Source organism: Squalius cephalus (assembly GCF_949319135.1).
Source record: "Squalius cephalus genome assembly, chromosome: 5".
NCBI lineage: Eukaryota > Metazoa > Chordata > Actinopteri > Cypriniformes > Leuciscidae > Squalius > Squalius cephalus.
The window spans coordinates 23,806,490-23,824,616 of NC_137126.1; the positions used below are offsets into that span (position 1 = coordinate 23,806,490).

At 37.7% G+C, this 18,127-nt stretch overlaps 1 protein-coding gene across 1 annotated transcript in view; it reads right to left on the reverse strand.

Annotated features, from left to right (window-relative positions):
• The window catches only part of dapk1 (death-associated protein kinase 1), a 71,207-nt gene that overhangs the window by 31,960 nt on the left and 21,120 nt on the right, over positions 1–18,127 (reverse strand). Inside the window, exons 3-7 of the mRNA XM_079871420.1 lie at positions 8,247–8,468; positions 4,817–4,955; positions 3,871–4,000; positions 1,730–1,778; positions 1,610–1,636 (exon numbers count right to left, since the gene is read on the reverse strand). Of these exons, the coding sequence (XP_079727546.1) occupies positions 1,610–1,636; positions 1,730–1,778; positions 3,871–4,000; positions 4,817–4,955; positions 8,247–8,468 (567 nt within the window). The remainder of the gene's footprint in view (positions 1–1,609; positions 1,637–1,729; positions 1,779–3,870; positions 4,001–4,816; positions 4,956–8,246; positions 8,469–18,127) is intronic.

Genomic DNA, 18,127 nt, shown 5'->3' on the forward strand with positions numbered 1-18,127 from the left:
ATTTCCTGACTGTTTTCATGAGATTCACCTATTTACGTCAGAGACATGGAGATTTGGTTCCCATCAAAAAAGGAGGGTCCCCTCAGGTCTTATCACAAGCAACAGGCAAGTTCCATTGTTTATATTGCTCAGTGATATGCTGAGTTCCCTCTTACTAACACGCACACACACACACACACACACACACACACACACACACACACACACACACACACACACACACACACACACACACACACACACACACACACACACACACACACACACACACACACACACACACACACTGCAACCTCAATGTTTCCACAGTAAGACCAACACCAGCTTTACAATTAGACATTACACTCCGAGGTTGCGCTAATAATCATTATCCATCACTTTGACGGACTGGGTTATAAATTCCATGTCTATTTTTAAATGCCAGTAAAACACTGTACTGCTTGGTACTTTTAAGTGACATTGATATCACAAGAACTTTTGTGGCAAGAGCTCTTTCAGCCTTATCAAGTGCTTGTATCTTTCTTTTTTTATCTGTCAATGTTATTAAAATGGTAAATGACAAGAGAAAAACTGTCAATGTAACCTCTGACTGCGCAGCTCATGGAAACATCGATGACTGATGCAGCACTTGGCTCGATAGCTTTATCCTTTTACTTCAAACATCAGTCATTATAGAGCTGGTAAGTCCCGCCCATCCGTAAAACCCCAAGTGGACCTCTAGGTTGAAAAATCGTCAATGCAAGTGAATGGGAGAAAATAATTATTTTCTGGTCCCGTTTGAATTGTGCCATGAATGTGAACATATGTTGTATGTGAATTTTTTATATAATGTTTCATGTTACGAGTTTGACAGTATATTGTATGATTCTTTGGCTAGCAGTTGTGGAAAAGACATAACGAGAAAGACTACATGTCGCCTATATGACGTCACCCCATAACACATTTCCCTCCACTTGTCAAATCACGGTGCTAATGCTGCGATAATCTATGGAGACAGATCGAGATGTCTGTGTATTTTGTACCCAAATGTCACCATTCAAACCAAATCGGCTGTTCTTTCTTCAGATTCGCGTCGAAAGCATCGAAGAGTTGTAGTCCACAAAGTGCTCTCACACAAAGTCTAACCGTATCAAACTTCTACCAGCTAAATTGTAGCATTCTTTACACGAAACATTATATTAAAAATTCACAGACAACATATGTTCACATTCATGGCAAAATTCAAACGGGACCAGAAAATAATTATTTTCTCCCATTCACTTGCATTGACGATTTTTCAACCTAGAGGTCCAGTGGGGTTAGCGGAAGGGGCGGGACTTACCAGCTCTATAAGAGTTACAGAATGACAAGCTGATACAAGCCTGCAAATGAAACTAATAAAAACACTTAGTTAAACTTTATTTGTCTCGTGTTAAGCTAAATTTGGTCACCAAGCCTTCGTTTTACGGTGGAATATGATTACAGCCATGCTTTGAGAAAAATAATTCAGTTACGAAAATGGATACTATTTACAGTCTAAGTGAAAATCCATAAATGCATTCAGATTTCATTTGTAATGATATGTACTATTTACAACATCGCAACAACACTGATGATTATGAATACTCACAGAATATAAGTGATCACCCCAATGCTCCTAGAGTTAGACAGAAATAAAAACACAAGATTAGCTTAGGAAGTGAGCTAACAGCGAGGTCAGATAATGATACGAGATAACACTCATTCTCACCACATGTCTGCCTCCAAGCCAAGAGGCTCGTAGTTTACCACTTCTGGAGCTGCAAACCACAATACAAAATCACTTACAATACAATCATACAATACAGGAGATATAGGGTAAGCTGTGCCAGTTTTGACTTAAGTCATCCTATTGGCAAAGAGAAATGAGAGCTAAAACTAATACACCTAATTATATTTCAGGATGTCTGCAAAAAACTAAAAAAGAAAACAAACCAATCCAAACAAAAAACAAAAACACTTTAGGGGTAAGTTGCATCATATAAAGGAGTAAGTTGAATAACTAAAGATTCTGGTTTCATATAAAATAAGAACATAAATGAGAAAAAAAAAATTATACTAATGCACAATTCACATTCAATCAAATTTTGCTGTATATCATTCACATTTTCATACAACAACCAGGAAAAGATTTAATATTTGAATGAAATGAAAGAAACAATTTCAAAAGTAAATGTTATAGCATTTCATGAATCTGGAAGTAAAGCCTACTATAATTTTTTTAAGTCCGCATGAAATCAAAATTGACCCTATTTACATTGTTAGTGAACATTACTAATCTTGTGTACGATTCATCTTCAGTAAAGCTATTCTTCAGCAAAATCAGAAAATGTCTCTGATGACCCCAGTCCTGCCCTCTATTTGTTCTCATTCAATACCCTGATTTACCTAGTAATATGTCACAATACTGACACGTTTACACTGAAGCATCTGACGCACTTTAACCCACAACAACCATTTGGGGAAAACCCTTTATTAATAATTAATTACTAATCTTTAGCCAAATATTCATTAATATACATTTTCAGACCTTTGATACGTTTGCTTAGTTAAAACCAATTTGATCTTCCATAAAGAAAATCTACTTTGACATGCAAGTTTTTAGCATTAAAAAATGCTTTTCACTCGTGTGCATCTCTCAAACAGCTATATATGAACTAAAAATATGGTCATTAGACAAAACGATGCACAGTTTGGGCCTGCAAAAATATCTAGAAATGCTAAGTCGATGGTAGGATATTTTCGTAGTTTCTCACCGAATGAGCTGTGAAATGACTCATTGGTTTCAAAGGCTTTCAATCTCTGATGTGTTAATGAAGAAACAAGGAAATAAGGCTGAGATGGGAGAGATGCAGCTTCTCTCTATGCCTGAGAATTGACTTAGATTTACTATTTGTCTTTTCATGCACTGGATTTGGTCATTGACCAGGGATGCAAGAAGCAATTTGCTCCCTGACTCAAAGGCTAAAAAATAAAATAAATCAATGAAGTCATGCCTGTGTAATGGGCTAATTGTTCAACTACCGGGACTGTTTTGGATTAGTGTCTCGAAGACCAGGTGTCTAGCTTGACCGGATTCTCCTCCATGAAGACCGATCTAAATTTTAAGCACTGAAATAGACTGCACTGTTGGGAAGCTGGAACTTGACCGTGGCCTTTAGCACTGTGTCTCTATTAAGACTGCTGTATCATCAGTGCCTGCAGCCATACTGGCTGCCATTCAGGTACAGTAGGACAAGATGTGATGCCAATGGCATGGAGGGATGGAGGTGGCGTGGGTGTGCATGTCTGTGCTTTGTAGGATGGTAAGGGCTTGTTGATGTCAAACACAACAGAGCTGACTCATATTGTTGTACACAAAATACCAACCCAAACACATAAACATACACTAAACGTCTGAACACACTTGACTAAAATATTGTTTTTCATTATCTCAAAAACCTGTTCATCTAAAAGCCTATGTTTAAACACAAGACAATGCATGTCTACATGTGAACTCCTTCACAGGTTTTAAAACCTGTGATGTGTCTTCCTACTTCCTACTTTAAAGAAGCTTAAATACAAGATACGTTTCGTTTTTTATAGCTTAGGTGATAACTCATACTTACAATTTAAAATATTATTATTAAAAATAATGTATATATTTTTGTATATATTATATACCTATACCTATTTGCAGGATTCATCGGATCACAAAGCAGTGATCCATGGTATTTCTGTACAGTTAAGTCAAGCTTGTGGATCAGATTACACATGAAAGAAGAAAAGAAAGGATTGAACAGAGGACCATAACAATAAGAGAGGGTGTAATTACAACACATCTCTATAGACTGACCAGTGGATGACACTGACCTACAAACTCTGGGGTACCAAAGATGTTTTTGAAATCGTTGCCAAAATCGATCTTGTGGGCCAGGCCAAAGTCAATGAGCTTAATGCGTGGGTGAGGCACACTCCGGTTTAACAGCATGATGTTCTCCGGCTGAGAAAGATGAGAATAGAGAAAGAATTGGAGGGAGAAGAGAGAATCAGAGGAACTAATGATAGGTACAGAACAAAAACACAGCAGCAGAGGGGGAGAGAGAGAGAGAGAGAGTGCAGGAAATCTGCCATAACACATGGAAATCACATGCAAAGCTATATAAACGTTCTCTAGAAAGAGCAGGCATACTCAAGCCTGGCAGTAACAGATCCCAGCCTGGACATTCCATAGAAACAATACTTCCTTCAGTGGGCTTTATTCATGCACAGACTAATCTCTTAAAAGCTCCAATGACTTCAAAATATTTAACAGAAATGTTAAGGAAAGCTGTGTGGATGACTGCTCTGAAAGCAGTGGATCTAATTACATAAACATTGTTGCTTGAGTAACATGAAGGATTAAACATAAAATGCTAATAATGAGTGGCTCAGTGACTGCTTGACTATTTCATTTTATTCTTTAGGTCACAGTTAAGTTGTTCAATGTGAATGTTTTGATGTTAGTTTGTCAGTTAGACTGGTTACTCAGGTTAAGTGATTTTAGTCGGAAGTAAAAAATCGGAAACATTCAAATCCATGACTACTAAATTATTAATGCAATTTAGCAATATCCCTTTCAAAAACTACATAGGGGAAAAAGGACTAAATTTATGACCATCACAGCTTCGGGATGGTCAGTAATTATGTAAAGGGTGGAAATGAGTGGATAACCAGCAGGGAGGATAAAAGCGCCTCAATTGATTTGTTGTGGCTGGTCTACAGAAGCGTTAATCACCACAGTCTGGCATTGGGGTGAAACTCAAACGTGTCTCAGTACCTTCAGGTCAAAGTGGGCAATCTGTTTGGAGTGTAGGTAACTGACTCCATCCAAGATCTGCTTGAGGAACTCGGTGGCCTCCTCTTCACTCAATGACTCTTTCTCAGCTAGAAAGTCAAAGAGTTCCCCACCTGCCACACTGTAGAGAGAGGACACATGTTGACACTTGCAATAGAGGGAGTTAGTTGATAATCTTCATTTAACCAGGATTAAATTAATTGAGATAAAATCTCTCCTACAAGAGTGACTTGGACAAGATGCACTGTATACAACTGCCAAATCCAACACAGGCTCATTGGAAAAACATACCTCTACATACATTTTTGCAAAACACAAAAACACATACAAATCACTGCAATTATTCAGTTGAAATGAACACTAGAGGCAGTAAAACAGCAACTACTTTTATTAGGCTACTTTTCACATAAAATTATGATTACAGGAGCAGATTATCGATTATAAAGACTTATTTTTCACAATGTTCCTTGCACGATAGTATGTTATGAGCTCAAAACATTTACCATAGTGCATCATTTGAAAAACGAATACATTTTGATGCTTGCATCACATAACCAGCTGCATATATGTCCATTTATCTTTTCTGGTGTAGCAGACCTGCTTGCTTCAGCAAATGTGTTTTTATGTCTCGCTTGCTTTTGTCAGGTTGCTTTTTGTCAGGATTTTCTGTCAGGTATGTTCAGGGTTTAGTGTGTGGCATGCCATGTTATTTTCAAACGTTATAGAGCATTAACCTTGTAATGCCACTCACCGGGAGTTCAGAACTGCCGTGATATGTACAACAACCAACATTATAAAGCATTGGCAGATTCATGTTCACCCGTTTTGGATAAACCTGAACACTTTTAGCACCACTCACTGAATGTTTCACTTTGAAAGTGTTGTGAAACGTGCAAGACGCAACATAATATCAAAATGTGACCACATGTACGCTTTTCCCATTAGCCTGGGTTGGCCAAATCAGTTAAGGATAACTGCAAATTTCAAGAAAATTTTGAAAGAAAAAAAAAGTCAGATAACGTGTACCACATAATGTTTAAAGAGAGACAAGACAATAGATAAATAGGTAATTCTTAAAATATCATTTAGGTGATTATTTTGTGAATCAGAGACCCTACAAATCAGGATTCACACAATTTGGTTACATAGAAAGAAATACCAATAAAATTATCTGAGAATTAAATCTGCAATAAAAAGATATGGCTATGGTGTAACAAAATAATCATCACCTAGAGTGAGTCTGGCTTATTAAGCAGAAGAACCAACCTCTCTAATGGTTCTGAGAGATTCACTCTGGCAGAAATGCCTGCTGGCAGGGATATAATCATGGCTTCTGGGAGAGGACCAACAGGATTCGGGCATATATTTATTCAGCAGAAGGAAGCTGCAAACCAGCTGCACCCTGATGACATGATAATGTTTGCTGCTAATGGTGAGTCTGAGCAAGTGCAGCGACGAGCCACCCAGCTGCAAAAACACCGGCGGCAGATACGTGTCTATTCCCCCTCACAGAAACAAAGAAAAACACAAGCCCCCACCCTGAACAACACAAGTCTCGTAGTCAGATTTTTGACTTGTGGCATAAAGTCTAGTCATCACTACAGCTTGTTCTCGCAAAGAAGCTACTTAATCAGGAAGAGACCACCTGATCGACAAACAACAAACTGCCATTTAGGGTGGGTTATCTGAAATAGATTAAACTAAATTAGTTCTTCCTCAAAATCACTCATTGTATCAACCTGCTACCTTGCAAACACAACTTTGTTTCCAGGCAGACTGATAAAAAAAAAAAAAAATCCTTTTTGCGTAGTTCAAGCCAATCAGATTTCAGCCAGAACTTGCTATTTTTTAACGCATCAGACGGTCAGTAAACGGACTGTGGGGCATGTCGTCTGAGACGAGAAAGACACATGATAGCTTGTAACTTCTCACTTCTCAATATTGGTTGGGAGCACAAAGGTTTTGAGAGGACGCCAAATGACCTGAAAATGAAACTTGACCTTCAGTTCCGAGGTCAGGATCGTGCGGTTATGTCCTTTAGCAAGGTACTTATCTCTAGATGCCTCAGTTAGTTCACAAAATAGCTTCACTGATGAGAAATGTGTAACAAATATGAGCTCAGAATATAGCTGCAGGGATGCCCTTTGTCAAAGAATATGAAGTAGCAAAGAAAACCAGTTGGGCGAGGAGACACTTCAAGAGGTTCTGAGGAAAGACACTTCCTTCACATAATCTATGTCTCAAAAAACATTTCTGCTGAAATGGTGAGGTTTTACATTCCAGACACTACTTGTGTTAACTTTTTATTACATTGTCAAAATACATATAACAAAATCTTTTAAACATTCTGTTCTGATAATGGGGAATTAATTACATGCAATGATGAAATTAACTCATTGATTATTTTTAATTTTGTTCTTTAGGTCACATTTAAGTTGCTCACAAAGTTAGACTTCGTGTTGATTTTCAGGTTAGACTGTTACTCTGTTAGGAAGCAATTCTTGAAGCACAGCAGGGTGATACTACATCCTAACATTGTACAGCACCGATCGAGGTGCATTAGTGCCTGCTCACTTTTTCCCAATCTTCATTAAACAGTTATAAACCATGAACCAAACCAACCATCTACAAGGTGAATCACAACATTACAAAAAATTATTTGGAAATTGGACAAAAAGATAAAGGTACTGTGTGCTTAAAGCACTGTTTATTTAATCTGAATCTCTGTAATAATGCTTGTGTAATTTATTTGCTCTTAGTAATTTTTTTTCTATCTGCTCTTTGTAATTTATTTGCTCTTTGCTGTGGTATCAAAATCGGAAGAAATAAATATCAGTGTAATAAAAAATAAAATGCAAGGCTACAACAGTAAAAAACAATGAAAACAATAACTATTTTATTATTATTTTTATAAGTGAAAAGTGAAAATAAGTGAAAATTTTGGCAGGGCAAGAAAAAATCTGACCCAGACTTATAACTTAAAATAAACTTTCTTTATCAACCAAAGGTCTTTGTTTTAGTGCACCAGCATAGTTAAGACAGTGCGGACATCAATTCATGTCTTTTCCATTTGAACACATTTGCAGTAGTGTATGAATGTGCACAGCACAACAGGCAAAACTGGTTCATCTACTCAATAGACTGGTTCTCCTCAACCCCCCACTGTTGACCTTGTCAAGTGTTTGCTTTGTAAGTAAAGGTTTGTGCAACAGCATTCATGGAGAATCCCTAGACAACTTCTTTAATAGATTTATTCACACTGTGATGTTCCAGAACTCTAAAATAACCAGTAGTTCATGTACTACTAGCATCTTTTACCGATCTGAGTTTTTAATTGTGCCACAGAAATAAGATGAATGGAGGCTCTTAATGATTTCATGACTCAGTAAATGCAAGAAAAACAATGACTCACAGCTCCAGGATGAGAATGACCTCACTCTTGTTTTCAAACACATCGTGCAGGGTGATGACATTTGGGTGCTGGATTTCCCTCAAGATGCTGACCTCCCTCTCAATGTCGTCTTTGGAGACCCCTCGCCGACTAGATTTGTTGCGCCTCTTCTTGATAAATTTGGCTGCATATTCCACACCAGTGTTCTTATGACGGCATTTCTTTACCACTGCAAACTGACCACTGAAAAAAAAACAAAAAAAAAACAATGTCAACGTTCAAGCACAAACAAACAAATATTAAACAGCCGCCTGATCATTCAGAGCAAATTAAAATATCTTAAAGAATAAATTAAAAATTCTTACCAAAATAGTACTAAATATACATATTTGAATACAAAAGTTTGGACATTAACAAAGCATCCAGAAAATGACACAATGCTCTAAAATTAGAAGAGAAAATGACTCTTTAATGTGCGAATTCAGTTGTGTTCCTCTATAGCATATTGCCAACAAGCAGGACTCCACATTCCCATCTTAGTCTCCGTAAGCCACAACATGCGTTCTGAACCACTGCCAGAAACCAACAGTCAGCCAAGCTGAATGGTCACAAATTGCCAACAGGATCGAGTCAGGCTGACCGTCAAAATCACATTTAATCACTAATATCAAGCTGTGTACGAATGTAAGATTTTTTTTTTGGAATGACATAAATAAGGCCTATTACTTCAGCATGTTACACGCAAAACAGCATATCATCTATATAGGTTTTTCCACATACTGTGGATATTCATTGGTTTTCAGTCCTGTTCAATGGTTGATATAATCAGGGTGGATAACAATGACTCCCACGCTATGCCATTCAAAGCCATCACACCAAAGACACCAGTATAATACACAAACAAGCACATTTGGGCCCCTGTAGCTTATAACCGATCAAACAGCATATATTGTGAGAAAAATCCCAATAGGATCATTTCAAAATGTCACAGCTCTGCAAAATTTCTGGCTCTTTTAAATGTGGCTGTTATACAGCTGTTGGGAGGTTTCTTTCTACAGAAACGACAATTGTTTTGGGGCGAAGAAACAAAATACTAAATAACACAGGAAAGGAAAGTGGTCATTGGGATGGGGCTTTCTAATGCAAATACAAAACGCTGGGCCTCTATTCTTGCCTGCTCCACCTTTTGTCACCCAGACAGCAATCGAGTAACGAGAGACAGTACATTTGCATTTTATCTGGGGTTTGAAATGTTCAGAGAAAGCAGAGATCCTTGCTGTGTAGGGGTGTAACGATACCCTCATGTCACGATTTGATTACGATACTGAACTCACGATACGATATTATTGCGATACTTCAAAACATATGGGAAAAGGTTGACAAAAATGTACTGTTGATTAAAAATGTTAAATTTGGTTTTACATTGTGGGTGTACATGAATAGGCTTGGACTTAGTGCTGGAAACCCAATGCACAATGGTAACACCAGAATAAAAATATTGATGATTCTGAAGCTAAAAATAGAATTATTTCAGATGAACATACAGACTCTGTCAATGACTAGATATATTTAAAATAACATAGGCCACTTTTTACTGGTAACATAAGACATTTGGCATTTGCATTATTATACATTATATTCAACATTAGTAGTTTAATGTAGTACTGACACTAAAACTCTGTAAACTCTGTAAATGTTTTCTCACACAGAAATGTTCATTTTGGGAGAATTATACACAATACATATTGTCACTATCCACGATACATATTGATGCATTTTCATATTGCGATATATGTGACACGATATATTGTTACACCCCTATCGCTGTGTAATCTTAAAGGAATAGTTCACCCAAAATTGAAAATGGTGTCGTCATTTACTTGCCTTCACTTTTTTACACACATGACTTCTATGCAACAAATGTTTTTAATTTCTGAAGAATATCCTGGCCACTGCTTTCTACATATTTAAGTGAATAAAGACTGTCAAGCTTTAAAATGACCAAAAAGTATCATACAATTAGTCCATATGATTATATTCCAAGTCATATATCCTGAAGCCATATCTAAAAGCTATTATTTTACTCTGTAAAAGAAACACACCTCAATTTCAATCATTTTTCAATGATAATTTTCATCTTCTCCAGTGTGCTCCAGGTTGTTCACCCAAAAAAATCATTATTTATGATTTATTTATGAAAATCATTATTACCTCATGTCATTCCATTCCAAACCCATAAGACTTCTGTATCACTTCAAAACACAAATAACTATGACTGAGTAACTTACATACAATGAACACAAATTACTATTTTACATACAGGAAATTGATACTTCTCTCATAAACTAGAGTAGAACTAGTACAGATGACTACATGGTCACTAAAAATGTCTTAAATTTCAGCCTGTTCCTCAAATAAAGCTATTTTATGGCTTCAGAAAACTGAAAGTCATAAGGCTCACTTTTATGATACTTTTATGGTGCTTTTTGTATGATTCTGATGACTTCCCTCGTCCCATTATTGCTGAAGTGTTCTAGGGAACAAAGCTTTTTTTTTGTTAGTACACTAATCTTTTAATTAAGGACCAGCTCCGCTAAAAGAAAAAAAAAAAACTTTCATTGCTTGCATATAGTAAATGTTATTGTTATTTTTTTGTTGACTATTATACTAAACAATAGACAAATAACATTGTATAGGCCTGGGCACATTTCAAGAGCTGAATTAAAAAAGAACAGAAAATCAGAAAGTCATGCCTCATGGTTTTGACAGCGTTACGTTTAGCATTCAGGCATGTCTAAACGCTTTTGTCAGCGACACTCCTCAGTGAGAGGAGGGCATGGGTCTTCAGCTGTGCCAGTTTCTATAGCAGTGCTGGGGGCTGGGCAGTGGGAGAGGAGGGGGTCGTGTCGGCTAGAAAGAGGCCTGCGGAGCACAACAGTCCACAGCAAACATCGTCACACATAGCCCGGCAACCGGACTACAATAGACACGGCATGTTTTTCTCTTATACAAGTTAGGCCATTCCCAAAGTCCTTTTCAGAGCTGTTTCTGCCAGCTCTGAATGGGAGATAGGGCAAATGTGCGCATCAAGATGTCAGTGTATCTTGTGATCATGAAATCTGGAGCACCATGGTGATGAAGAGCCACGGCAATCACAGCAGACATTAAAGAGCTTGCCCAGAGGAAGCACTCTTTAGAGTGGGCACAAGATGGGCACAAGATGGGCACAAGATACAAGCCCCCATTATCAAGGCTGAAGCTGAGCTGGCATTCATCTAGTGTCTGGAGTGTTGTAAGTTACTCAGGCTTTGTCTTGAAGTGATATGAGTTTGGTTAAACTATTGAAGTTTGGACTGAATGTGGTTGAAATGTAATAGTGCATTGAGAGTGAAAATTGTTTTAAAGTAAATCCACCACCATTTGATCAGGGTATATGAAACTTGGATGGAAAAGATGGATATCTCTGAATATAAAAAAACAAGAATTTCAATGAATTGTGTATAATAGATCTAATCAAGTTGGAATCCTTTTAGCCTATAAGAGTCAAAACATTTACCACAGTCATGGAAAATGCTACTACAGTACATCACATGATCCCTTTTACATTGTGCACCAGAAGGCACAACTTCTTAGAGGGCTGATTACTTCTGTATAAGATAAAGAAAGCAGTGTCAGATTAAAATCCAGATTAAGTTGTCCAGATTCATAACCAGAATTACAACCTAGGATTTGCATCACATATGAGAAAGAATGAAGCACAAACATTGAGGTCAATGACAGATTATAAAACTGATCCACAATAATTAATAATTGCTCATAGTGTATGAAGAAAGTACCTTGAGGGAGTTTGTAAATCAGAAGGTAAATCCAACATGCAGATGCAAGACCTGAAGTAGCATTGAAAGCAAAGGGCTGTGTTGTGTGCAAAGCAAAGTAGTGAGCTTGCATAGAAATGGTGTCATTCAGTCATACAATAGTTCTTGTGTGAGGAGCAGACTGAAATGTAAGTCGTTATTCACTGATAATCTTCTCCTCCAGTGAGCTGTTAATACAAGAATATACTTTGACCAGAGCAAATCTATTTATTTATTTATTTATTTCATGTTTGGAGCTTAACCATGAACAATTGTTGTAAGGAAAAAAAAACTTGAATGGAGATTATTTAACATAAATAATCATTGGTTTCACAGAAGTAAGAAAGTCATATGGGCTTAGAACGTCATTGATAATGAGAAAATAATGTCTTCATTTTTGGCTGAATAATTCATAAATATGAAAATGTATGAATATGAAAAATTATATATCAAACAGCAGTAATCACTTGGACAGCTTTGGTGAAGTGATTGTGAAACATTATCTTAACAATACATCTAGTATACACACCATCTATATCAATATTAATTCTTTATCAATTATCAATTTAATCTTATTTTTCCATCACAAGACAGATATTATACAGATGCCAAGAGCAAAGACATAATAAAAGTATAATAAGAATAAATCAGAAACATTGTCAAATGGTCAAAATATGATTTTAACAATCAAAAGGACAGCGGGGAAAATTGAATGGTACAAGTCTGTAGTGCAACTGGCTGTTCTGGAGCAGCGCTCCATGACCAGGTTATGAATAAGCCTAAATGTCAACAACAACCCATTCAGTAGAAAATCCCACTCTATAATTATTCCCATAGGATCCTAAAGAGAGACCCCATGCTTTAAGTGCAAGTTACACTCCCGCTCAACCTCAATGAGGCAAAATAGCCTATCATTAATAATGACTTAATTTGCATGTTTATACCTAAAGGACACATAAAAAATTATGTAAACAAAGCGGGCCAGCAAACTTAGCTTTTACTCCCAGTCACTCTATTGCGAGGGATCATGTTGTTCTTTGTTACTTCTTTGGAAAGAGGCTTCCAACTTTTGCAGTGAAACTTGAGCCAGGTTGTGGAGGAGGGCTAGAGGGAGGGATGTGAACAGCCTCTGTTTCCCTTTTGCGTCCTGTTTTCTTGTGTACCTATCGCAGTCCGGGCCTGCCTGAAAAGATCTTTAGGCCAGGAGAGCCAAAAAACAGAGATTTGCATTTCTCAACACAAATGAGTAAGAATGCTGATTTGGAAAACCACATTTGCAGAATGTGTGTTTTTGAATCAGCACCACATTTATGATTACAGGGCACTCGTCCCGTGCAACCCCTTATTGTGATGATCACTGTTTTTTTGTTGATTTGCCTCAATCCCCACACATGAGAAGCACATGAGTTTTCTCCAGTAGATTACCATCAGGTAGATCCTTCAGGGTGTCGGGGATGGGTCTAAGTCGCAACAGCTAGCTACTGGGGTGTGCCTCAGAGCTCAGTGCTTGGACCACTTCTCTTCTCCATCTGCATGTCATCACTAGGATCTGTCATTCAGAAACATGGTCTTTCCTATCACTGCTATGCCGATGACACACAACTCTACCTCTTATTCCAGCCAGATGATTAGACAGACTGCCTGACAGACATTTCTTGCTGGATGAAGGACCACCACCTTCAAACCCTGCGAAGACAGTGCTGCTTGTGGTCTCGGCCAACCCAACACTTCATCACAACTTCTCCATTCAGCTAGGTTCATCATCCAGAACTCCATCCAGGACAGCCAGGAACCTTGGAGTTGTGATTGATGATAAGTTAAACTTCACAGACTACATTGCTAACTGCCTGGTCCTGCAAATTTGCCTTATGCAACATTAGGAGGATCAGGCCCTTCCTATCAGAGCATACTACACCTCCTTGTCAAAGCTCTTGTTCTATCCAGACTGGACTATTGTAATGCTCTCTTGGCAGGCCTTCCAGCATGCACTGTCAAACCTCGCTAAATGATCCAAAATGCTGCAGAAAGAGTGGTCTTTAATAAGCCGAAGAGAGCGCACATCACACCTCTCTTCATAAAATTGCACTGGTTGCCAATTGCCAATCGCATCAAATTCAAGGCCCTGATTACTGCCTACTGAACAACCACTGGCTAAGCACCTCTATACCTAAACTCATTACTTTAGACCTACGTGCCAACCAGAAGCTTGTGTTCTGCAAATGAACGGCGCCTTGTGGTACCATCCCAGAGAGGCACAAAATCACTTTCACGGACCTTTACCTAGCCTGTTCCAAGCTGGGGGAATGACCTGCCTATCTCAACCCGATCTGCTAAATCTTTAGCCATTTTCAAGAAACTACTGAAAATGCATAATTTTTGTCAACACTTGACCCATTAATACACTATTCTATATCTATATATGTATATATAAAAACTTGCTACGTGTACTAGGGCTGCCCTCAACTAAACATTTTTCTATTAGACTATTAGTCGTTCATTTAAGCTATTATTTTTTACTATGACAAAACGACGAATACAATTTTTGGTCGACTTCTAGTCGACTAACGATTAGTTGACTATAAGGGGGCAGGCCTAATATTGTTGGTTTGATTGCTTCTATTGCTCTCCTTATTTGTAAGTCGCTTTGGATAAAAGCATCTGCTAAATGATTAAATATAAAAGTTTTCATAGCTTCATTACACTATTTTCATTCCAGTGATTTTCCCAAAACATTTATTTGTCTTTTTTTCCCTACAACAATACATTAAAAAAAACACACTAAACAAACAAACAAACAAAAAGTATACCTAAACACATTATATATTCATTTAATATAATGCATTTTTATATAAATTTAATTCCAAGTAATTTAATTCCAGAATGTTCATGGCTGTATGACTCAAGCAGAGGCGGACAGAGTACACAGCTTCATTACTTGAGTAAAAGTAAAAGTACAGATACCCCTTGCTAAATTTTACTCAAGTACAAGTAAAAGTACTACAGTCAGATGTCTACTTAAGTAAAATTACTGAAGTACTTGTTTTTAAAAGTACTTGAGTATCAAGAGTACAAGAGTACATTTTCTAAATATTGCATTACTACTGCCACAGTGCTTACATTGGTAAACACAGCAAACACTTGAAGCGAAAACTAATAGTCAGCGAAAAATAGCGAAAAGAAATAGTCTGGCGAGGTGGGGCCATGGGTTGCCACATTCCCGGGATGGACCTGCTGCATCTTCATCCATTGTTTCGTCCATGGTTTCGTCTCTTATCTAAATCTGACCATGGAGTTGACTTTGGCGGAAAGCTGAAGGTGATTGCTGATAGCCTGTCCCAATTAGTGGCGCCTGCACAATCCAATCACGTTTGAGAGGGAACCAACAAATTGAGGGTTTCCGAGATTGTTATTTTTTCCTTTTTTTTTTTTAGAAGAAGTAACGGGTACTCACGGTTATGGATAGAAATGTAGCGGAGTAAAGAGTACAATATTTGCCTCTCAAATATACTTGAGTAAAGTCATGAGTACTCCCCAAAAATGATACTCGAGTAAAGTACAGATCCCTCAAAATTGTACTTAAGTACTGTACTCAAGTAAATGTACTCCGTTACTGTCCGGCTCTGGACTCAAGCCCTCCCCAACTCACACAAGTACAGGGGCGTATTCCCACAGGGGAGGATTTTGTTTGCAGGTGCTTTAGTCTTTCATGCAGCCTGCTATCTTCCGAATACTCAATTATGGATAATTATGAGCTTTTTGAACACAGGCGTGTGTCAAAAGCAGTTTTGGGTTACAATGAAATCAGACTCTTGCCCAGTAACATTTTGTACGAAACGCAGAATAACAAGGTGCGCAAATAAGATCAGAGGCGTTTCTGTCAGATGGGAAGCCTTTGTCATGACAGGTTGAGAATGAGCATGAACGAGCAAATATAAAAGGATGGCAGGTAAGAAACTCTGAAAAAATGAGAGCTCCTTCACTAAGTGGTTGCTTCCTAATGAAAACACAATGCCAGGTGCACTCAGTGCCATTAGAGTAACGCACACGGACAGTCCTTACCAGCCGCCACTGCTCTGGATGAATATTTAAGTGGGTTAGTGTGGTCTGAATACAGATTCCTTGTGCCTGACTCATTCTTCAGGCAGGATTTGGATGTAATTGTCGAAACCTCCAGCATCAGCCTGACCTGGTGTCATGACAAACATCACCTATATGACAACGAAGACGTAATGAACACGGGCGAATAATGAAGAGGGGCCTGATCAAATGCCACTGTCTTCAGGGCTTGTTCCTTTTTTTTGGATTTCACTATTATACATGAGTTTTTCTTCCATTTGATGAATTTTCTTCCAAATGACCCTCCCTCCTGTGTGCGGTTGAACAGTCCAGGTTGGCATTAGGATTCAGAGCACCTTTGTTGTGCTGCACAGCCATTATGCAGCATTTTATCCACTGAGATACACAGAAAGCCTCATATTATTGTTCTATTGCAAATTCATACTAAAGTCACAAATAAATGACAAAAAGACAAATCTGCATGTTTAAACCCAAAGCACACTAAATCTGTGTCTATAAATAAAACACAAAAATAGCAAACATTATCAGACACGATGAGAGATACATTCACACTGCAGCATAAAAATGCTTCTAGTCATGTTTGGAGTATTTAAAGGGATAGTTAATCCAAAAATAACAATTATGTCAGTGTTTATTCCCCCTCATCATTACCAACTTAAATGACATTCTTCTGTGCAACAAAACAAGATATAGCCTAATGCAACATTCAAGCTGCTCTTTTCCATTCAATGACAGTGAATGGTGACAACGAATGTCAAGCAAGATTTTCAGTGAATAACAACTCCGGCTTAAGAAAATTTGGAATAGTTTCAGGATTAATTTCATAGTGTTTATTTGTTTTTATTTATTTATTTTTGGGGGAGCTTGACAGCCCCTGGTACCCATCCACTATCATTCTATGAAAGAAAACAGCTTGGACATTATTTAAAATATCTTCTTTTGTGTTCCACAGAAGAAAAAAAAGTAAGTCATAACAGTTTGGAATGGCATTTGGGCGAGTAAATGATTTCATTATTGTGAGAATTATCCCTGTGATATAAACTGGGGTAGAAACAATTTTGACACAGAAACTGCTAGTAAATTTCACAAACAATTACAAAGATTTAGCAAGTAACAGATTGAATAAAACATAAACCTCAAATAGTATTTTCTTGCTCAAGTAATATTTGCTTTATTTACAACTTTGAAAAAAAAAAAAAATTAACAATGTAGTTATGTTCATTTGTTCATACAAAGTGATTGACCTCTTCTATAATCTATAACCCAGTCAGTGTTTTTCTAGAACTCCTTCACGGTGTTTTTGTATGCTACCTCGTAAGAAAACTTTCAGACAGAATTCCAGGGTACCATGACATCATGTCTAATGGTGTAGAACAAATTCAAGTGAGCTCTTAGATAACCGTGCAATTAACCATGAGATCATTTATAAATTAAATATACTTGTTACAGCTGTCCATCAGATGCCAGTTTTCACCAACTGTCAAACCCATTGATTGTAGGATGTCATAAGCAACAATAAATATCTAAACTGCCTTCTGAAATCAACCAGACAAATGCATCTAACTACCGAAAAAGATGTTATGCATTGAATTCACACCTGCCATGTTGCCTTCTTACCTCCATACAGTCTACGAAGGCATTATTTCGTAGCTTTTGGACACATAGTAAAGTGTCCAGTGACTCTACTGTTAAATTCTATGACTGTAACTGATCAAAGATCTCTACTACGAGACCTCAAAAGATCCACCCTCCTGCTGTTCTGAGATCAGGCTCAACGAAGCAATATGAGGAAAACGCAGCTGGAGGGCAGAATCCTCCTGTAATCCACATCCAAAAGAGTGATGGGCTCATCAAAACACTTTAATACCAGATAAAATGTCAGCGTACCGCAAACAGTGACCTTTGAACCAATTACTCAGCCTCGTCGGTGACTGCTGACTCCTCTGCGTGTGCCAAAGAGAAACACTAGAC